The sequence below is a fragment of the Aulonocara stuartgranti genome, assembly GCF_965226115.1.
Source record: "Aulonocara stuartgranti genome assembly, chromosome: 6".
Taxonomy (NCBI): domain Eukaryota; kingdom Metazoa; phylum Chordata; class Actinopteri; order Cichliformes; family Cichlidae; genus Aulonocara; species Aulonocara stuartgranti.
Window position 1 is genome coordinate 10,492,301 of NC_138944.1, and position 23,101 is coordinate 10,515,401.

Here is a 23,101-nt window from a genome sequence, read left to right on the forward strand (position 1 = left end):
ACTTTCAACCGAGATTGCCACATCTGTCACAGCTGCAGTCTTCTGTTCCTTGTCAACCATCACTATGTGTGTTTGGTTGACCAGCAGCTGTTTATTTGTCTGGAACTTGAAGTCCTACAGTACCTTAGCGCTGGTGTCCCCAACCACCTTCAGTGTCATCTCCCATCAGGAGTTGAAGACTTCTAATTCACATGTTTCACACATTTTCCTGTACACTATCCGTCTCAGTGTATACCATCTCAGCTTGCACATTACATCGTGCTATATGCTGTTGGATAGTCTCCAGGGCACCTTTGCACAGGCTAAAACTTGGGTCTTCTTGGCTGTGGTAGACTCCTGCTTCCATGGATCTTGGTTCTGATGATGGCATGATCAGACCCTCTGTGCTGTCCTTTAAGTCAGCCTTTAAGCCACTGGTAGGATTTCATGATGTTACCAACTTCCTCTATCTGTCCATGGTACATCCCACAAAGAGGTTGGTCATCCATGATAGTTCCTCATCACCACTTATCATCCGCTGCCTAAGGCATTCTGATGTTATATGACTCAACAAGGACTGAGAACACTCCTACACACATGTTCTCAGTATAGATATGATGGCTAACCAACCAGACAGAGTAGCGGTGGCACAGTGATAAATGTAGCTATACCAAAGGAATCCCAGATCTTAGTCCAGGAAGGTGCAGTCCTAGGAAAAGCAAAGATACTGCACGGGACCCTCAAAGACCACCTGCAGGGTGAATGGGGAATCTGTGTTTGTGCATGCATGTTTAATTGACTGGGGACAGGGCATTCTTTTTAGTTTTTTTTAATATACCACAAGTATGAAAATAATTTATTTTATCATTGATGGGAACGGGAAACATGTCTACATGTAAAAGCTAGGTACGTCAGCCCGATGTCACCCAGAAATGTCTCTAAGTGTAAACCAGAAAAAAATACAAAATAATGATAATGATGCTTTGTATAGCTGAATCCTTAACTGCAAGAGGTTGCACAGGATATGGAACTGTATATTCTCATTTGAAACAGATTTTTCCTCCGGATGCCCTGCCATCGGGTCTTCTGTGTGTTAGGTGAAGATGTTAACGAACTCTAGACAAACAAGACAGTAAATCATACATGTGCATGATAGTATAAAATAAAAAGAATTAAGAATAAATTGTTTAAAAATAGTTTTAAAAATTCCATAGAGTCTAGTTTTGTTATGTTTCAGTATCTTGAACTGTGACCCATTGCCTGATTGTTAAATGTTTGTTTGTTTTTTTACATTTAAAAATATCACCAGAAATCATTAGAAATGACACGTCCAATTCCAACTTTCCATGACTCAACTTCAGTTTCCATAATTATATTATGACACTGATTTATCTAATTCTCCTAATTAAATTGAAAGCGCTTTCATGCAGTACTTGAATCTAAATATAAGTCCTTTTTTATCAGCCTGGCAGAATTTACCGACATCTACAAGTAAAACTGTTATAACCCAGTCTGATAACATCCTAAAAAGGCCCCGTGATAAAAACACAGGACGTGTTTATCAAAGGCTTTTTTGTGGGGTTAATTGATTGGGTTAACTTTTCTCTCACGTGCTTTCCGTGGGCGGAACTATTCTGTCCAATCACTGCAACAGATTAGCTTGCTGAAGTGGCTATTTGCACGCTGATTGGTTACAGATCAAAACACTTCACGGGTCCCGCCTCTTCCCGGAAGCTGACGGTCATCTGATTTTTTTTTTCTTGTTCCTTGTTAGCAAGCGTCAGTGCTAGCTAACAAAACATCGATTCCACTTTCTTTTCGGTCTTCTATTTCCTCTCTGCATCCATTATTAGGAGTTAAAGGAACTTCTCGTCTACCTCCCAAGTCATGGACGAGACGAGTCCGCTTGTCTCTCCGCTCCGGGACTCGGGTGATTTCACCTACTGCCCCACGGAGCCCACCAGCCCCCGGGGCGCGTTTGGAAGCACGCCGGGCTCCGTGGTGCGCATCACGGCCGGCAGTCCGGGGCGCAATCGAGAGAGACAGCCGCTTCTGGATCGAGACCGTGGAAACACGCCACGGGAGGCGCACAGGAATGAATTCCCAGAAGATCCCGAGTTCAGGGAGATCATCCGAAAGGCCGAACGAGCTATAGAGGAGGGGATCTACCCCGAGAGGATCTATCAGGGTTCCAGTGGGAGCTATTTTGTCAAAGATTCACAGGGGGTAAGAAGACTTGCTAACTTAAATCTGCCTCTTAACTGACCGGTCATTTGAGGGATTTGTGAAACCCGAGAGGTTGTTGGTGTTGTCTGAAAATACTTAAGGGTGTTTTGAGAAGTGTTATTTGGTCCCAGGAAAGGCCTCGTGATGACTTTGCAGATACACTGTAAGTCTAGATAAACTAATTATCATCCAATCGAATAGCCAGATACTGAAGAGAATTGGAGGTTGGTATATGAATAATACAATGCAACAGAGAAAGTTTAAATAAAACATAGCCCGAGATTCCATAAGAGGGGCTTTAGGGTTTTTTCCTTCCTTCTCAGCTCAGGTTTTCTTCTCAGATATTTATTTTCTCTAAGTACTTTACCTCTATTTCACCTCCACTACCAATTTGTAATCACCTAATGTGCTGTGACAGAAGGGTGAGGTGTCCACAGGAAACCCAGGCACAGTGACAACATGCGAACATGCAACCCCAGCTGAAGTTGGAACTTTGAATTGGTAACCAGTGCACCACTGTCCGTGCCAGTGTAGACTTAGTTCTGACTTAATTACTCATAATCACAGATGTCAGTGGTTCCAACACTAGGTCCAGTAATGCCAGGACTTTTTATGCACCAAATCAGTGAAAAATAGGTTAATTAAAAAACACACACAGACACAACCCAAATGGACCTGGGGTATTCTTTTTATTTTACTGGCCACACTGATGCTGTTTTTTAGCTTATGCATTGCACATCAGCGCACCCTAAATAAGACACACACTGCAGGCCGCTTCCAACAAATATATCTGTCTTCAACCAAAATTATGAATGTTATATACCAATTGCAAAACTCCTATAACAAATTACTTGCTTTCTTCTAAAATGCTTTCATCACCATTGTTACTGTAAGTGTGTTGACACATGTTCATTATCTACATCCCAGCTAGTGTAAGTAATCTGTTAGCGACTCTGTATCTGACCAGCTGTCCCGGTGACAGCAACACGTATTCAAATAACATACATGATTTTTAGGCTTCTTTTTTTTTTTTCAGATGATACTCTAAAGTTTCATGATTGGAGCCAGCTTGAGCAGCTCACTGACACCTTCCTCCCAGTTTCTCCCAGTGTGTTAAGTTGTTTAAGAAAAGAGAAGTGTGCCTCAAGGCATCTGAGATGGATCCACACAAATGCATTTTCCGTCTAATCACACCAGCTTTATTGTGCTGCTTGTTAAGGCTGAATGTGTGAGGTTTTTATCCAGTGACCTGCTGCTCCCATTCACCTCCCATTCTCCACCTCTCCAGTTTCCTTAGTCACTACCGTGATTAGTAGTCATGTGCTTGCTCCCTGTGAGGATATAACTCTTCAGTGACCAAGGTTTATGTTGTAATTGCTGCATGAGATACACTATACGCACCATGTAATGTAACATGTGACTTCTATAAAGAATTATAACCACCATACCAAAAATCTGCCTTTTGCCTATCCTGTGAAACTGTCATCCTGTGTAGCTTTTAAAATAAGTTTAAAGGTTCTAGTTTCATTTCAGCCATAATATGGTTTCAGTATACAATTTCAGTTCATGTTGTTAATGGCTTTTATTATTTAAACTACAGGATAATTCTGCTTTCTGTTATTCTCTATTCTGTGTTGGTGTCAGATTTAAAAAACAAAACATAAAAGAAACACATTGTCTTTGAATTTTACTGTTTGTCTCATACATATATGTAAACCTGCCCTTCTTACTCTATCTTCTCTGCATGGGCCACTTTATCTGCAATTTATTTTATTTTTCTTCCATTCTGTCTCCCTTTGCAGAAGATAATTGGTGTGTTCAAACCTAAAAATGAAGAGCCCTATGGGCAGCTGAATCCCAAGTGGACCAAGTGGCTCCAGAAACTGTGTTGTCCGTGCTGTTTTGGCCGTGACTGTTTGGTCCTGAACCAGGGCTACCTCTCAGAAGCTGGGGCCAGTCTGGTTGATCAGAAACTGGAGCTCAATATTGTTCCCAGGACCAAGGTATAAACTCTCAGGGCAGTGTCTTCACATTACAAAGGTCAGTAAAGAAAAAATTTCCCTCTTTTTAATCAGAATTTCTACTTTTAGGTGGTGTATTTGGCAAGTGAAACATTCAACTATAGTGCCATAGACAGGGTCAAGTCTCGAGGAAAAAGGCTAGCTTTGGAGAAGGTGCCTAAAGTGGGCCAGCGCTTTCACAGGATTGGACTGCCACCCAAGGTAATCTGGTACATTGGTTTTATGCAAGTCATTTTATTCAGTTATTAATTTGTTTATTATTCTACAAATATTCTTAAATGTATTCTTACATTTCTATGAAATGTTCAGTTTCTCTCATCAAGAGATTTAAGCTTGTTTCTCATGAAATAATCATGTTCATCATTATTGATTAGCTTATAAAATCAAATGCCGTTTTAGCTGTAGTGGACACAATATCTATGTTTGGTCATCAACCCACATAAATATTAAAAAAAACTCCCAGGGATAAAATACCATTTTAGGTCATTTCAGATGAAGAGTTGTAGGCTTTTTAACTTTCTTGGGAAAATGATTTCGAAATCTATCAGAAAATCTCTAATTTGCAGTACTTTTTCTGCTTCAACAGGTCGGTTCTTTTCAGCTCTTTGTTGAGGGATACAAGGATGCAGATTTCTGGCTGCGAAGGTTTGAAGCAGAGCCTTTGCCCGAAAACACCAACCGGCAGCTCCAGCTGCAGTTTGAGCGGCTCGTAGTCCTCGATTATATTATCAGGAATACAGGTACGTACTCACAACCGTAAGTAAACAAAGCAGAGTGAACTCATTTATGACTGTTGAAAACATTTATTGTGCTCATTGCAGAGCGTGTAGTGCTGCTTTGGTTAGGATTGGGTTTATCTGAATTTGAATATTTTTTGCATCCCAGACCGGGGAAATGACAACTGGTTGCTGAAGTACGACTGTCCCATGGACACTGTTGGAAACCGGGTGAGAAACACACACACGAAAGCTTAAGTGCAAATACATTTAGAGTTGTAATATTAATTTTCAGAAATGCTAATTAAAATATAACTGTCAGGAAAAGCACAGGTAGCGATTTACATTTTTCCTGTAGGCAAAACATGTTTCCCACACAAACATCAACCAACCAGCTGATCTGAGCATCTTTTTATTCTTTTTATAAAATAAAAGACAATAACCTACTGCTCAGTCTAAACTACAGTGAGGCTGAGAACATGAATGTAGTAGTACAGGATGTGGTCTTAGTATTGTTTCATGTTGTAGCATGCAGATGGAGAAAGGCAGATGTCTCTTAAAGTGCTGTTTGATTATTGCAGTTGGATGCTACAACATTGTTGTAGTCAGGCAGACTTGCTGCTAACCTAAAAACAATATTATTTTTTAACTGCAGTTTCATTATCTTAGTAAGGACACATAAATAACTAAACATAACAGATTTTATGGAAATCTGTCTATGTTTCATGTATCTGAAAGGAAATAAAAATTATCGATGTTGATATAGATTACCGATATATCCAATTTTAAATCACCAAAAATCAGTATCAGTATTAGCAGATGAGCTAGCATTAGCTTACATTAGCAAGAAAAAAGACGTCTCACTTTTGAGCAACAAAATCAAGTGAAGGTCCCTCAGTGAATCAACCCTGTTAGAATTAAATGAGAATCTGTTCATATATTTGCAATAAATAAATGAATCGTTAACATATGAAGAATGAGAGTGGCATGCTGTTGCCTCACAGTAATAAGGTCCTGGGTTCCAAACCATTAACCAGCTGTGGACCAGCCTGTTTATTGTCCCCGTGCCTGCTTTAATCTTCTTGGGTTCTCTGGCTACGGTCCAAAGATGTTTATGTCAGGTTAAGTGGTTATCCTAAATCAGCCGTAGGTGTTAATGCAACAGTCAGTGGTTGCCCCTCTCTTTTAGCCCTGCAATAGACTGGCGATGCATTCGGGCTGTACTTTGCCTTGTGCCCAGTGACAGCTGGAAGAGTTACAACCCATGTCTCAACAGTGAATTAGATAAGTGGATGAAAATGGATGGATGGATACGTGAAAAATGCTAAACATTGCAATTTTAATATTGTTAATTTTTTTTTTTTGTTATTGTTTTTGCTCATTCTGCATTGTGAAGGCCAAATGCTTTCTCCCGAAAAGGTCAGTAGTTAAATATGTATTTGTTATATTTATGTTTTTATCTGTCCAGGACACAGACTGGGTGGTAGTAAAGGATCCTATCATCAAGTTGGCAGCCATAGACAACGGCCTAGCATTCCCCCTGAAACACCCTGACTCCTGGAGAGCTTGTAAGCACCGTTTAAACCACTCATTGTTCAACTTAAGAACATTATTCTTCCCTTGAGAAAAAGAAAGAGCTTTTTATTTTTCCTTTTTATAAGTACGTACATTTTATATACATTGACTGTATCTTTGCTTGTTTCATTAGGTTTTAATTAATTTTCTCTTCGTTTTGATTTCACAAATAATTGCTGAGCTCTTTACAAGCAATATATTCAATTAGAATGTTTCCTTGTCCAATCACAGACCCCTTTTACTGGGCGTGGCTTCCCCAGGCCAAAGTTCCTTTCTCTCAGGAAATCAGAGAGATAGTGCTTCCTAAACTCAGTGACCCAAATTTCATCAAAGACCTAGAAGAGGACCTCTATGAACTCTTTAAGGCAAGTCATCATTAATTTTTGTGGCATAGACTGATGTAAGTGAGAGAAGTTTGAAGTGAAAACAAGGATGGAGAGGATGGCTATGGTATATACATGTTATCTACTGTGTCTCACAGAAAGATCCTGGTTTTGACAGAGGACAGTTTCACAGACAAGTAGCTGTTATGAGGGGACAGGTGAGTTGTCGTTTCTGAAATTGTCTGTCTAGACAGCAAAACCTAATGGTGAGGACAAAAAGTGGGAAATGATTCTTAATATATGTATGAGTTTAAGATGTGACAAACCTCTCAATTTGCATCCCAAGATCTTGAACCTGTGCCAAGCCCTGAAAGATGGTAAAACACCCCTCCAGTTGGTCCAGATGCCTCCAGTAATTGTTGAAACAGCCAGAGCTCCTCAGAGAGCAAACAGTGAGTCTTACACGCAGAGTTTCCAGAGCAGGAGACCCTTCTTCACCTGGTGGTAGAAAAGAAGCAGAAGAAGAGAAACAACAAGGAGCTGGAGCGAGAAAAGCAATTGAGAACATTAGTGTTTGGATGAAGGACACTACAGAACCTGAGGGCACAGGTTTTAATTTTTTTTTTTTTTTCCTTGAAATGGAATTAGTCCTCACATCTCCCATCCTTTCCTTATGGATAATTCAGTAGCAGAGTGTGAGTTGGTGAATGTTAAGAAGCGGCCAAAAGAGGAAGAATTTCATAACGTATCTTCCCTGTTTTACTTATGTGCCTTTTGTGGAGGTCAGCTTAAAAACTGATGATGTGATGAAGATTTTGTACCTTCTTGTGAAAGATTTCAGTGAGGTGACTGTTCTGTTGGAATCCTGGGTGCACACAATGTTTGTTCACGCACACTCGTCAGAAGCCTCTCATGTTGTTGTTTTTTATGGGAAGTGTTGAAGTCCATGTTTTGTTTTGTTTGCTTTTTTCCATATCTCTCATCCTTCAATATCCACATGTATATTCCCTTCCACAAAGTTCAAAACCCCGGGTTGGTGAAAGCAGTTGTGCCACTAAATCGTTATTTTATTTTACTTTATTTTTTAACAAATAAGAGAAGTGTTCATTGTGACCAAGTATGACAGATTCAGGAAACAGGCACTCAGTGGTGTGCATGCCTTTACACAATGAACATCGACCATGTGAACTGGTTTCACATGGTTCCTCCTAAGATCAGGATCTGCAAGTCATCTTGGTTGATGTAGAAAAGCTGAGGTACTTTTGGTTTAAGAACTTAACTGTTTGTTAAGTTAAGGTAAGTGTGAGTTTGAGTGGCTCGTCTAATGTGTCTACTCCCTCTGAGGAATTGAGTCTTTGGTGAAGAAAACAAAATTACTGCATCTGCAACTAAACAAAGGGGAGTGGTGGTTGCTCGTCCATCAGCTCCTTTTGTTTTGGACTCTTGGTTTGAGTTGATTTTCTGTCTCCAAGGTGGACCTAAGTAAACAAAGAAGTAACTTTCTGCTGTATTGAACTGACATGAAATGTAATGCACTGTATAATTTGTATGTAATATTTAATGACAGATTATAATTAAAACATATTCCATTAATACAGGCGATTTGTGCGTTTGTGACTGTTGATTATAATTGATTTTATTACAATACAAAAGAATAGAACAGCCCTTTATTGTCATTGTACATGTACAATCAAAAAATAAGAAGTGCAAGAATAATTTGCTCATGTTCAAGCAGAACTAAAGTTTGTTAGTTTTTCAAAACTATACTTTCAGTTTATGGCTTTTTTTCTTTCTTTTTTTTTTAATGGATAGAAATTTTTTTTAAATCATGACTGAGTCATGAACAAATAATAAACTTTATTATTCTGTTGGATTTGCACTGAATTTTTTAACTGAACAACCTTTAACACCGGACTAGCACACTTTAATCTGACAACAGTTATTCATGCGTATCGAGTTGCATGGAGAGGGAACCACAGGCAGCACTTTTGAAGTCTATTTTGCATTTTGGCCTTGTCTTTAAAATTGTTCCACTCTTAATTAAGACTCAGTGCTATGCTCAGTATCCTTTTCTGTTGACAGTTGATATAAAATCAGGACCACTTCACTGTTGAACTGTTTTTTTAATGCAAATAACTAATTATCCAATCGCAGGCAAGCAACTCATCGTGCATGTAAACATAGAACAGACGACCTGCTGAAGTCCAAACTGAGCATCAGAATGGGGGATAAAGGTTATTTTAAGTAATTTTGAACGTAGCATGGTTGTTGGTGCCAGATTTTTTTTTTCCACACAATCATCTGGGTTTACAGAGCATGGCAGTGAGCGGCATTTCTCTGGGCGAAAATGCCTTGCTGGTGCCAGAGGTCAGAGGAGAATGGCCAGACTGCTGACTGCTGAATCTTGAAGCCGATGGGCTAGAGCAGCAGAAGACCGAACCACATGCCACTGCTTCAAAGAAGAGGAAACTGAGAGAGACAGGAGAAGATTGGAAAAGTATTGCCTGGTTTGATGAGTTGCTTTTTCTGATGCAACATTTGGATAGTGGGGTCAGAATTTGGCGACTCAAACTTGGTGGTGTAATGGAGTGGGGGATCTTTTGGGGAATCAGCCTACCTGAGTAGTGTACCCATCTTCTGTTGGCTGCTTCCAGCAAGACAACATCCCATGTAATGAAGTTAAGATAATCTCAAACAGGTTTATTGAACATGCCAATGAATTCACTGTACTCTAATATCCTCCACGGTCACCAGTTCTCCAACAAGCAACCTCTGCATTGCAGTAGAATGGAAAATTCACATTATGAATGTGCATGCAAAGCCACAGCAACTGTGTGATGCTATCATGTCAATACTGACCAAAATCTCTGAGGAATATTTCCAGCACCTTGTTGAATCTATTTCACGAAGAATTAAAGCAGTTCTGTAATCAGGTTCCAACCCTGGTGTGCATCGTGGGTTTGTCACACGTAGTGACAAACCCACAGTAACCACCCAACTTTCTTCAGCTTGTTGATTTATTCATTGTTTTCACTGCCAGTTTTAATGATTTGGTTCATTCTCCTTTGTCCCCTTATTCTCTGGGTTAGCATCGCACTTGTTTGCAGAAAAGAGCACTGATCAACCCACAGTACACTCTCTCCACCACCCATCGACAAACACAATTAGCACCCAGCTGGTAAATATATTGGGGAATTTAGCAACTAAGATTTAGCAACCAGATAGAGAATGTTGTATTTAAATTTACCAGATGGCTAGAACTAACTGTAAATTCATGCTAGTGTGTTGTAAATAGGCAACTTTACAATATGGTACCTTTTTTTCTGTTGCTGAAAAGCTAATCCAGGGTTTGAAATGAATGTGAGTGAATTGTTTTATTATTTATATGTACATTTCAGACATGCAGTTTGTGGGGGTAGGTTAATTGATCAATCTAAATTGCCCATAGGTGTGAATGCAGGAGTGAATGTGAGTGCGAATGGTTGTCTGTCCCTGTGTGTTGGCCCTGTGACAGACTGGCGACCTGTCCAGGGTGTACCCCACCTCTCACCCTATGACAGCTGGGATAGGCCCCAGCGCCCCCCACGACCCTGAAAAGGATACGTGGAAGCGAATGGATGGATGGATGTGCATTTCACCGCTAACTATTTATTTTAAATTTATGATTGCTTTGATATTCTGTGACACATTGAAATATCCATATAAAAGTATTTCCCTCTGTTTATTCAAAAATATTTCACTCTGTGTATAAGAATTGTAGTGTACAGAACAGCTCATTAAAAAACCACAACAACAACAATAAAACTGTTCATTCTAGCCTCTTTCCAACAACTCTCTTTGTGAGTAGACACACATTTGAATTTCCTATAATAGATTGTCCTTTAATTTGCATGCAGATTTACCACAGTTCATAAAGTTGTGCTAGTGTCTAACACGTATAGTGCATGATAGCAGAAGCGCGTACTTCTAAACAAAATCAGCCTTCAGTTTTGTTGCATCTTCATCCAAAATCTAGTTTTTAATAGAGGATGCGATGAAGGTAACGTTCAGAGTCTCTGGCGTCCTCAAGCCTTGTCACCCCCAACCTCCATGATGAAGGTTTGAAGGGATTTTGACTATCTGAGATGTCTTCCTCAGTTGGCAACAGAAATTCTCCTGCACTTGGAGCTTTAGTGGTTTCTTCATCATCAGCACTAAAGTCAGATAATGGCTCCTTAATCCTGGAACAAAGATAAATAACTCTTGGTTAGGCAGTTAAATACACTGTCACAAAGACACATTATAATTTGAGGATCTGAACATTTCATTTGCTGTTTATATTCTAAAATTCTAATTCCTTTGCAGTTGGCCTGATGGTTTGATACTAATGTGTATGGTACTCTAAAGCAGAAATATAGCCACAGACGAGCTACAATGAGAGAACAGCCATAAAGAAAATTTGTAGGTTGCCACATGGAAAAGAAGTTAAATTACAACGTAACAAGTAAAAACGTTATTGACAATTACTTTTACTTTATGGTTGTAGAACAGAATAAAGTTACAATGTCTCTTTATTTCTCCAGAAATAGAAAAAAAGCCTTTCAGCAAGTGAAATGAATATGTCATTTGTGGCATACAAAAAAGTGTCAAAAATAAATTGTCACATTAGACATTTAGCATGAGAAAACAAGCTGAACTATACAGTCAAACAGAGTTTCACAACTTTAGCTCACAGCGTTGTCAAAGAAGTAACACTGAGTAATTCTGTTAATACTGCACCACTCTGTCGCCGACCTTCACCACGCTGTGAGACTTTATCATTACTCTAAGAACTCTTATTTCATCTCAGTGAGGAATGTAGAAACAGATGTATGACTGTGTGTGTGTGTGTGAGACAGAATGCAGGGGAACACACAGTCATGTGAGGTTAAAATGAGTTTGTTAGACACATGACAATTGTTTGCTGCATTTAGGCAGGAGCTTGTGTAACCCAAAGTTTAACTGGTGACAGTATTACTGATACGAGGGGGAAACAATTTTCTACAAATAAAATCTAAAATCATTATCTTCACACATCCTGTCTTTTCTTATTTTGTGTAGGAAAAGACAAAACAGACACAAACCTGAGATATCCCAGTGCTCTGTTCCACTTGTGATCTTTCCGTCCCTCGACTCTGATTCCTGCTTTATTCCTTGCTCGGACTCTCAGTCCTACCAAGGCCTCGGCCAGCCCTGTTTCTTCCCCTTCTTTCTCATCCTTTTCTTCATTTGCTCCTGGCATATCGTCATCTATCCCCTGCCACACCAGCTTCGCCCGATGCTCAGCATTTCTCTCCCCTGACATTCTGAACAGCCTGTGTAGCTGATGCATGTTCAAGCCTGTAAAAATGTTAGAGCATCCAGACTTTCGGCTGCGTCGACTGGAAATGTTCCACTGCATAAGGAGACTTTCCTCACTGGAGCTGGATTCCAGGGAATCTGCCATGTCACACGGTTGGAGAATTTCTGGGTTGTTATATAAGGGCACGAGGATGATGATGTGAACCCAATGTACGGGCACTGCTGAGAGTCTGGAAGATAAGGTAAAAGAGAGAGAATTAAAAGGAGAGAGACTAACTAGTCTGGTCAAACTAAGGATAAGGATAAGGATAAAGAGATCACGACCACAAGCTTTTATCCAGCAGACAATTTCCATGACTGGAGCCAAAAAAACTATTTACCAACACCATCCTTGTCTGACAAACTCTTATCTCATTACTCATGGGTATTGGGTTAAGTACAGTATGTAGGGAGTTTGTTGGGCAAATTACAACTTACACATTGTACAAACTCATGTACTTGCACACATCCATGTGAAAACACTTATGTGGGACTGCAAATAGCAAATTTCTCTTACCAATATATTTTTTCAGTGACTTAACTGGGCCATAAAAAGTCAGATTTTCTAATTGTTTAATTGTATTAAGTAAAACCTGAAAAAGAATAAATCTGAGAAGACGAAAACGACAGAATTTTGTATTTTTTGCTAAATCATGACAACATGTGTTCAAGCCCCCTGTAGGCTTTCAAAAAACATGCATGTGTATCTTTAAAAAAAAAACATTAACAAAACACCACCTCATGTTTGAAGTGGGTGACTTCAGGTCTTTTTGCTGTTTCAGGAGAAACTGGTATTTTTAAGATTAGGCTAGCTTTTTGCTTTTTCGCTTTTGTTTTGGCTGATGAGAACTGATAAGGAAATTGGAAGTTTCATAGGCTATTCACAGCCTAATAGTTCTATGCGTCACATTGTTGTGACAGCCAGTCTCCATGTCATATCTAAAGCATCAAAAGCCCCAAATCTACATCAAATAATTCTCCATTATCATCTTGACAGTGTATCCCAAATATAACTGTAAACTACAAATGCAATAATAAGGGTGCTTACCTTCAGTCTGAGTGAGACAACTGTATGCACTAGGCCAGTAGACAGACAACCTGATTAATGAACCGGCATCCAAAGTGTAACCTTCACACCGGCTAATGCCCAGCCGACCCACTTCACAGGGGCGCGTCAGTGGCACGCGGTGTCACGAGGAACGTAAAGGAATAATCAAATAGTAGGCTAATCCATTAGTGACGTTAGTGTTTGTGCGCTCACCTCACAGCAAGAGTCAGCCTGTAGCATTCAAAAAGAAAAACAATAACCAACAGAGCAAACATTAACCCCACCACATGGATTTGTGCTTTTAATCTCGCACAAATCCATGTGGCGAGATTAAAAGCGGGGTTATTTTGTCTTAAAATTCTAAATAGCCGTCTAATTAACCTTACAGGTATCTATGCATGAGAGCTGAACATGAGTGCATTGCTTGAGCATGAGCTTCAGGATCTCCTGAAGAATATTGAATAGATCAAAATGGTCTGAGGCATCATAACTGTCTTATTTGATAAGTTTATTTCAAGCCTCTTTTATGCATTTCTCCCATTTCTTCCGTCAACGAAATTTCAGTGGTACTTCTATCTATACCTTCCTGTTATTAATGAGATTAATAAAGTGAAGTCGTTAATAAAACCCACGCAAAGCAATTTTACCTGTAAAAAAAGTGAGTGCGCCATTATTAACTTATTTTAGACAAGCTGAACTAAAGCTAATACCTCCTACGATTAAAGCCACTGAAATTACTGCCGTTATCCAGTCTCTGTTCAGACGTTCAACATCATTTAATAGCACATACCACGTGACCCATTGTTCCTACTAGTGATGGCCCGCTTGAAGCTGAAGCTCCGGTGCGTGTGTCAAAAAAATCAACACACTACTTCAGAAGCACTGTGTCGAAGCTTGATTCGTTTGGCCAGAGTCACGTGATCAGTGACGTCCGAAGCTTCATTTAGAACCTAACTGCTTCGGTATCTGATTCAATGGTTTATAAGGAAGCGAATCATTCGCGGGATTTGTGGAGTGTTTTGATGGTGACAGATAGCGAACCACTGATCATTCTACTGAGAGATTTGGAGCCAGCGAGGAATAGAGGAGGTTCTGTTGTGTGGGAGTATTTTGAGTTGATTTTTGTCAATCGGGTGGGTTTTCCAGCTTTGTGTTCTGGCTGTTTGCTTTTGTTTTGTGCATGTTTATTATATCTGAAAACGGGAAAAAGGTAAAATGTCAAAAATCTGCTTCCATAATATAAATATCATTAAACAACTTTAGAAAAACTTCCACTTGACTATTTACATGTAATGTTGTAAAAATATATATTTTATTGTTTAATTAATCTGAAAATGTTAGTCTGCCAAATGTGCAGCAATTGAATTTATTTATTCTCTTTAGCTGATAGTTTGTGAGGCCCAGGTAGACTGTATAACTGCATCTCTACCAGTTTCTCTGCACTCCAGCCTCCTCTGTTCCATGTGAAGGGATGTTCCTTAAGGCAGAAGAAATGATCTCCACGAAAAGGAACAAGTTCGGCCATCACACACTAGAACAAATTCTCTTTTTAAATAAAAATGAAAAAGGGTTACCGTCAATGCATCATGTTTTTAATTTGCAAGTTCATAAGCATTTCCCTTTTCCATTTCACAATCAATTCTACCCCCAGGTCAAAAATATGTCTGGGAAAATTTCCCTAATTTAATATTATTTATAAATATACCCCTCCGGCGATTAATTGCATACCTGCATGGAGGCAAGACCTCACAGCAGAAGCCTACTCCATAATGTGTTTTACATTATTATATGTATATATATGTAACGTGGTATTTTTCAATTATTGTATTTACCAACATCAAGAAGTCACAAGCAAAGAAAGACCACACCATGGTGCATATTTAAACAAGGAGAGTTTACTGGTCAAAACTATTTATTAAACAAATAAAAGACATTTTTTTAACCACCAAAAAAATACACGTTCAAAGAAACACAACGGAGGCCCAATATCAGACAGAACTCCACTCTGTAGAGTGGGCAATCATAATGAAGCGGTTGGTTTTATTTTGTGGATTCAAGCTGCTCTTCATATTTTTGGCCACCAGATGTCACCAGAGAGGACTGTGTTGAAAAGCTTCGAGTAATGAACCGTTTTTCAATACAAGCTTCAATGCTTCAGAAAGCTTCATTTGGCCATCACTAGTTCCTACCATTCGGCAAGAAGCCTGGTGGAAAGGTAGCAATTAGCAATGGCTGGTTTAGAGGTAATGTAAAGTTTTTTATTCATATACTCTCATACGGCCCTGACTTATATAAACTCATAACGCTCCATCTTTTTATTTATTTATTTATTTATTTTTTTACCGTGTAGGAGGTTGATTGTAATTTAAATAAAACAGAAGTACATCAAACTGTATATGCTTATAAACACTGATAAAAGGAAGCACTGTGACTGTGGAAGACCCAAACCCTGAATTTAGAGTTTAATGTGACTGTCAACAGGAAAAGGACAGATTTTAAACGTTAACCATTTACTTAAGATAACGAGCATTTAGTAGATCCAAGATTCTAGCTTAACTTGCTCGAAATACCTTAACTATTTACTTTCAGGATGTCGCTGACGTTAAAAAACAAAGCTCGTTTTCTACAGCAGGTGTAGAGCACCTAATTAAGACCAATTAGCAGGCGTGTGAGGAGATCTCTTTAAAAACTCATAAAACGCCTGGTGGTTATTTCTCTTGCGTGTGACCAGCGTTTCCTTTCAAGACCAAACATGCGTGGGCTTTTTGCTGGATTAAAAGCTGGCCGGGTTCTTATACCCGGGTCAGGTATTCAACAAAGAGCAACTTACATCCATGGCAAACCGCCCAAAGATAAAATAGGCGCTGTCGTAAGTAGACGCTAATTCCATGTCTGTTGAATATGTTACAAATTTTGACTGGTGGTAACAGAAGTAACATGTTGTTGTTCTGCAGCAATCTGCCTTTGTCTTGATGGTGATGTCTCTGGCCATCCTAGGGCCTTCTGGTTGGATTCTTTCCCGCCTAGACCATTACAAAACCCGTGACTGATGGAAGACGTCCCAGGAGCAGTCGTTACACCTGTGCTTGCCCTTAAAAGAGCATAATTTCAGATATTTCAGTCGTTGCTGAGATAATAAATTTAGGTTTCTCAGTTGTACTTTGTCCTTTTTTTCTTTTTTACCAACAAAGTGATGCACTTCGCCGTTTGGACCACTAGTTGGCACATAAGCAATTGTTGGCGGAAGTAAAACCTCTCACTTTGCTTATAAACGAGCTCCATCAGTACAAGGGGTCCATTATTGGGGAAATCACGTGCTCATCAGGGGTTTTAATATTAAGTCATTGCACAGCGTTAGTGGGTCGTTAAACGCACCATGAAGCCGCAGCTGTTTGGGACCAAAGAGCGACCGTGCGTAACAAACAAAACCAGCGCGGACGCTGCGCTGTCCTTTCAAGAGGAGCTTGTAGCTGCCATACACGGAGCATTTGAAGTGGCCGTGGAGATCGCGGTTCGCGAGGTGAAAAAGCTTGTGGCAGGTCAGGTGACGAGCGACATCTATGAAGAGATACGACGAGAAAACGAGTCCCTCAAACAAAGGCTGCAGAGAGCCGAAGCTAAGCTGGACTCTGCGCGCAGAGAGGAGAACTGTGGAAGCCCTCTTACTACAAATCAGCTCTTCGGTGCCATAAAATACACCGATCAACCGCCACACCCCAACTGCAGTCAAATAAGCACAAGTGCTGTGGGCAGTGTGCTCAGCCGCACAGAGGTCAGAGGTGACACTACCCCTGCGGGTCACAGCGGAGCGCATCAGCCTCGTGACACCCACGATCTACATTTGAGAAGACCCGACGAGCGCAGATCGCGCGAGGAAGAGAGAATAAATGACGCAGCTTCAGATCCAGAAAATGAGGCGAACGATGGATGCACTAGAGGTACTTGTGAGACTTGTTCTCTTTCATTACTGCCCCAGTAGATCACGATGTGTGCACAGAAACTAACAGCTAAACTGTTAATGCATGGGGATGAACATCTTTCACACGTTTTGTAGACTAGTGTGAAACCAGTGATGCACAGTTGCCAGTTTTAACAACAATGTTTTACTAGCAGGATTGCTGAAGTGCAAACAGTCACCTTTTTGCTATTTTAATTTTTATTTATTTATTTTAACACAGTTAAGATTGCGGCCAATGCAAAGACTTAAACAATATACCTGTTGGTTTGTGTGTGAATCCACCAAGTGCAAAGATCAAAAATACACAACACATCATCCAAGAATCATTAAAAGGTCTTTAGCTTGTCTTGATGCGCTCATATAACTTACAAGTGTTTCAAAAATAAAAATGGTGACGTATGCCACCCAGGTTATGCATTGATGGGGTTGCAATATCTTGTTCCAAAAAGTGTATATTCAGCATTAATGGTGTCGTCACAGATTTGCAGGTTACCCATGCTTTGTGCACCAATTTGTTGCCACACCAGATGTTTGTGCACAGCAAAATCTCCAGTGCTGATTTTCTAACACTGGGATATTTTCCAGTGTTAGAAAATCAGCACTGCTCAGTGTTAGCCATTGTTAATCTTCAAAACTGACTAGGTTACTTTTAAACATATAACACTGTCAAAAGTGTTAATTTAACACTCAACAGTGTTGTATTTAACACTCAGAGGTGTGGACCCATATAGACACTCTCTAGCGTTAATTTAACACTGGAGATTTTGCTGTGTGGGATTATGATACGAAGGGCACCTCTGTGTGAACCATATATATATTTAATTTTGTGTAATATACTGGGATAATTATAATAAGAGCTATGTTGTTATATTTGTAACATATGGTATTTCATTTAGTAAGAACAGTAACAAAATAAACTATCTTGGAGCAACTGTGACCACATAATTTCCTCTGGGATTAAAGTATTCTGATTCTGGCTTTTGACCTGTGCCCTGATTACATGCCTGATGGTTTCAGACTAGAGAGAAAAGAGGCTAACGCTGTAATGATTTCCAAACATAAAGTTCTGGATCCTCACATCTGTTTTGAGTTCTGTTTTTAAAGTAACTGTTTTTGGAAACAGTTGCAAAGGTACTGTGCTCAAGCTCCATAGAAGGCTGACTTTAAATTTATTTTATAATGTATGGAAAAATTGTCTTAGTTTTCTAATTTAAAAGAAATCATTAAATGCTTGCATCTCTTTATTTGCAGAGGTAACTGAAGAGATTTCTCGCGTTTGTATGGTGAAGATCGAACGTATGAACCCAGTATGTCCAAACCAAGCAGCTCAAGATGGCATCTCACCACCACTTCCCAGCGTTCTTGGCAAATCCACTCGAGAGCTGGTTACTCAGGTTACTGTAAAGCAGGAGAAGCCAGAAGAGGAAACGCATGGTTCCTCTTGCTGTTTGGATTCCTTTAAAGTGGAGGATTTTAGCCTGGAGAGTATATCTGGAGTCCAGTCCAAAATGTTGGAGGAGTGGAAACCAGAAGTGCAGGATATTCAGAGCCAAGGTTCAAACTCTCAGCTGTCCAGCGATGGGCTCGATCAGGGTAAGAGCGAAAACTGCCACAAAGTATTCCCTCTGTTACAACAAATAAGGTTGAAATTAAGATCAGATTTGCAATATCTAACAATGACATACTCACCTAAAGTGGAAAAGTCTTTGAAACTGCATTTACCTCATGGGAGGGTAAAATGTTTGAGATTCAAGAGGGCTTAAAAAAACCCAGGCCTGTAAACACAGTTAACACATTGCAGAGCCTTCTCTCATGAATTGTTTAGTTTTACAAATGTACTGCACTGACATTTCCAATATTCAGATTTAGAAATGTGGAATCAACAAGAGTAAATAGACATTTTTCCTTGTGATCAAGTTGCTGAAAGATCATCCAGGGAAATTTTTGTCATTTTTGGAGCTGCAGGCCAGTCACATTTGCAGCTAGATTTGATCATTATGGGAAATTATTGTCTGTTTCCGAAATTACTATTAAAACTGGTAGATGGACTATATGCCAACTCACCATGTGCTATTTCACTGGGTGCAAAATGATTAGCTGTTCATTTTACTTAGCATTAACAAGCATTAAAGTTGTGCTTAAATTATATGTGTAAGTCCACTTACGATGTAATTAAAATAGTTTAATCTCAAATGAAGCAATTGTAATGCAAATTAGATGGTAAATGGCCTGTATTTATATAGCGCTTTACTAGTCCCTAAAGCGCTTTACATATCCAGTCATCCACCCATTCACACACAGGTGATGGCAAGCTACATTGTAGCCACAGCCACCCTGGGGCGCACTGACACTGGCGCCACCGGGCCCTCTGACCACCATCAGTAGGTAACGGGTGAAGTGTCTTGCCCAAGGACACAACGACCAAGACTGTCCAAGCCGGGGCTCGAACCGGCAACCTTCCGATTACAAGGCGAACTCCCAACTCTTGAGCCACGATCGCCCCTAAGGTTAATTAATGTGGTATGTTTGAGCCATAGATGCAATTATGCCATCACTGAGCCAATCTATAGTATTTCTGAGTACTTGTGTACACATATTTTGTTAAATCCACAGCATAGAAAAATGTTGTTAAAGGTCTTTGACAGTAAATATCTTACATTGCTATTGTCTTTTCTGTTTATTCATTTGAATAGGCTGTGAATAACTAAAATACAGACAGACTTGCTGAGGATTTGGTAGAGCTGTGTGATCACACCTCTCTATGTTAGTATCCAGCAGACAAACACAACTATATCTCTGTGCAAGAGACTGGATCAAGGTGACAAGGAAAAGTTGGTTTAAGCTCTAAACAAATGGCAGGTGCAGAGAGCATGACTTGTAGTGTGAGTTTGGGACCTGTAGTGTCCTGGCTACTTCCAGATAGTGGAAAACATATAAGACTCTTTTCTTCCCACCGCCACAAAAAGGAATGCTAAGGGGATTGAACCAAGTTGGTCCTAAATTCTGAGGGATTGTTGTGAGATTTAGCATTTGGAACTCTTAGGTGATGAAGGGAGCAGACATTCAGCTGATGGAAATAAACCAGAACATGCTTGTCTAATGGTATAACATGTAGAAGAGGCAGGAACTCTTAGTGCTGCTTCAGAGTCCTGTGCTGCTTGCAGCTTGCCCCGAGTCTGACAAGCATCTACAGGAGTAAGCAGTGCTCAAGCCATGCCAGCACAACAGGAGCATCACTGGCAGCTGCTAGAGATGACAGCAGATCAGACGCAACAGAGGGAGATGACTTCTAGTCACCTCCCACATCCCATCATGTCAAAGCAATCAGTGAAGAGAAAGACCTACCAGCATTCTTTCTGACACCTCAGATCATCGCACCAGCAGGACAAGCAGTACTTTCTGTGCCAGCAGTTAACTTCACCAGCCCACAGTCCATTCTGACTGCCACCATAGTGGAAGCTGGACAAGCTCCAAGGAAGCTGTATAGGGAATTGTGAAAGTGAGAACAAATGTTTGGCCAGTTCTGCCCTTCTGGGACTGAGCACAGCCAACACGATGACAAAATACGGGCTTAGTGAAAGATTATTTTTTTTATAATTTTATCTCCTGAGTTTGTATAATTAAATTAGACATCATAGTCATACAAGAACAACAGCAGTTTCCTGTTTGTGTTCAGGTAGATAGAAATACTTTCATTCATGACCCAGAGTAGTTTTTGTTTTTCGGTTGGCATTGTTACTTTACATTACAAAGATTCTGGGTTTGAAATTTTTGGGATGTTTTTAGTGTTCTGGCACCGATACAGCAGTTTCTTCACGTGGTTCAAATACATACATGTTCAGTTAACTAGCGATGCTGGATTGAGTTTATCTGTGCATGTGAGATAAACAAAAAGTTGGCGGTGCAGGGAAATGAATGGGTTTATTGGCTTGCAATGTAAAATGATCTAAGTTGCTAGTGGGACAAAAGTTCTATATAAGTAACAGACAATTTCTCATTATCAATAATATTGATTGGTTGTGCACCCAGTATGCAATAGAAAATTTGCCTCATACCCATGTGCCAGTCAAACAGCACAACATTTATGCTTTCCTACTGTCTAGTGATGCAAAATTTTAACATCTGGACTTCCAGTCAGGCGGCTAAATGTCAGATTATTCCTCAGATTATTCTAAAGGATTCAAAAAATGTTTGACCATTGTTTTTATATAGAGCAATCTACTGACTTAAAACACTTATTTGTTTACATGTATTATGTATGTACTACATGAATTCTGATCTTTAAGGCTAATGAAGTTTGTGTAATTGAAAAATATATTTTTTAAATAATTATTCTACAGTGTAATTAACTCTGCATGTTATGTCTTTCAGCAGCTCATCCTTCAAACCCAGCCTCCACCCTTCAACCGCCCACAGATCTTCCATCCCTCCCTGCAGAGTTCTCCAGTATCTTCCAGCTGTCCGAACCAGCTCCTGTGTCAGAGGCCGCTCCACAGGTTTACCCAGTCAATGTTCGAACCAGTCATAAACTCAACCACCCCGTAGCTACCCTCTATGCCTGTAAGTCCTGTGGTCAGACTTTCCATCTGCCCAGCTTGTTGCGCCGACACACTGGCCAGTGCCAGCTAAGGTTCCAGCAACGCTGTCAGCAACCTGTGGCAGGAAGCAAGAGGGCCAGATTGCAGCTTTACCCACCGGGTTGCAGCCCCTTCCGCTGCACAGTGTGCAACCGAGAGTTCAATCGCATGGAGAATCTCAAGACCCACCTTCGAATCCACACAGGAGAGAGGCCATATACCTGCTCAGTCTGCTCAAAGTGTTTCCGTCATTCTGGTGCTTTAACCAGGCACTTCCGCATCCACACTGGAGAGAAGCCTTACATCTGTGGACAGTGTGGAAAGTCTTTTAGAAACTGTGGTGGGCTCAAATTCCACCAGCGCTCTCATAGCAAGCAGCTACAGTAGTGTGGTTCTTGAGATTGGAATTTTGTTATGCAATATGCATAAAAGTTGATTTTATGCAAGGCTTAATATGTTTAAATTTTATTTTTATGTTAGCAGCCACCTATCAGTCCTGCCTCTGCTGAGTAAAATGTCAAAGAAAGACGTTTAATATTTTCCCATGCACACGTGATATACAGGCACAGCACTCTCAGAAGAGTCATGTCTAAAAACAAGCAACATTCACAATACAGGACGCAAATATTTACGTTTCTGAGGTGCGCCATGCTCAGTGGCCATAATCAGTCCCTACTGTATATTGATATAACCCGAAATGACTCACCAGTATGAGGTCTCTCTGTGCAATCCACTTTTTTTTTTTTTTTTTTTTTAAGACCAGGTCTTCCCTTTGAGACTGTGTTGTTTCAAAAGAAATCTTACAAAGCAGTATCTCAAGTTATAGATACTGCAACGAGCATCTTAGGTCACCTGTCAAAAACTAAAACTATCTAACTCTCAGACAAATTTAAATACTTTTATGATTACATGGTGAAAAGAAAATAAGCTCCAGGAACTGTAGCTCAGTGATCACTGAGGTCAACATTTAAATGCATACGGTATATGTCAGGTCAGTAGTAAGTGCTGAAAACTAAGTGTGTGGAGCCTTTCAGTGTAATTCCAAGTGCCATTTTAATTATGTTCGTGGTATTGAAGAAACTACTGGTTGAGCCAGTATGTGTTTATGCCAATCCCGTTTTTATAATTGTCTGTGACTCACATATGTACTACTGTATGTCTCTTATTTCGACTACACTATGTAAAATAATGTATATGGACTAATAAAAGTAGTATTTAAAAGTAGAAAGTCACAAAGTGGATCCTTTTTTGTTTAATCAGTCACCTGATCTTAACCCAGTAGAGGAGTTTTTCAGTTAACAACGGGGAACTGTACGAAAA

The 23,101-nt window shown here is 39.9% G+C and overlaps 3 protein-coding genes across 5 annotated transcripts; 2 read left to right on the forward strand and 1 right to left on the reverse strand.

Annotated features, from left to right (window-relative positions):
* The first annotated feature begins 1,703 nt into the window (after positions 1-1,703).
* Positions 1,704-8,438, forward strand: pi4k2a (phosphatidylinositol 4-kinase type 2 alpha). Its single transcript, XM_082535788.1, has 9 exons — positions 1,704-2,205; positions 4,008-4,208; positions 4,296-4,427; positions 4,813-4,966; positions 5,112-5,173; positions 6,411-6,510; positions 6,749-6,886; positions 7,003-7,058; positions 7,187-8,438. The coding sequence occupies exons 1-9, from the start codon at positions 1,867-1,869 to the stop codon at positions 7,346-7,348; spliced, it is 1,344 nt and encodes a 447-aa protein (XP_082391914.1). The 5' UTR covers positions 1,704-1,866; the 3' UTR covers positions 7,349-8,438.
* Positions 8,439-10,542: 2,104 nt separating this feature from the next.
* Positions 10,543-13,488, reverse strand: avpi1 (arginine vasopressin induced 1). The gene is made up of 3 exons (XM_082535796.1): positions 13,247-13,488; positions 11,943-12,389; positions 10,543-11,060 (listed from the first exon to the last, which is right to left on the reverse strand). Exons 2-3 carry the CDS (start codon positions 12,302-12,304, stop codon positions 10,859-10,861), a joined length of 564 nt encoding a protein of 187 aa, XP_082391922.1. The 5' UTR covers positions 12,305-12,389; positions 13,247-13,488; the 3' UTR covers positions 10,543-10,858.
* Positions 13,489-15,444: 1,956 nt separating this feature from the next.
* Positions 15,445-22,534, forward strand: LOC309708052 (uncharacterized protein). 3 transcript variants are annotated; one of them, XM_082535785.1, is made up of 5 exons: positions 15,445-15,489; positions 15,978-16,115; positions 16,201-17,184; positions 18,456-18,797; positions 21,576-22,534. In XM_082535785.1, exons 3-5 carry the CDS (start codon positions 16,623-16,625, stop codon positions 22,166-22,168), a joined length of 1,497 nt encoding a protein of 498 aa, XP_082391911.1. In that variant the 5' UTR covers positions 15,445-15,489; positions 15,978-16,115; positions 16,201-16,622; the 3' UTR covers positions 22,169-22,534. The 3 variants fall into 3 exon arrangements, with proteins under 3 accessions (XP_082391911.1, XP_082391913.1, XP_082391912.1); XM_082535787.1 differs by lacking the exon at positions 15,445-15,489 and having other exon boundaries at positions 15,504-16,115; positions 21,579-22,534; XM_082535786.1 differs by lacking the exon at positions 15,445-15,489 and having other exon boundaries at positions 15,504-16,115; positions 16,244-17,184.
* Positions 22,535-23,101: the final 567 nt, after the last annotated feature.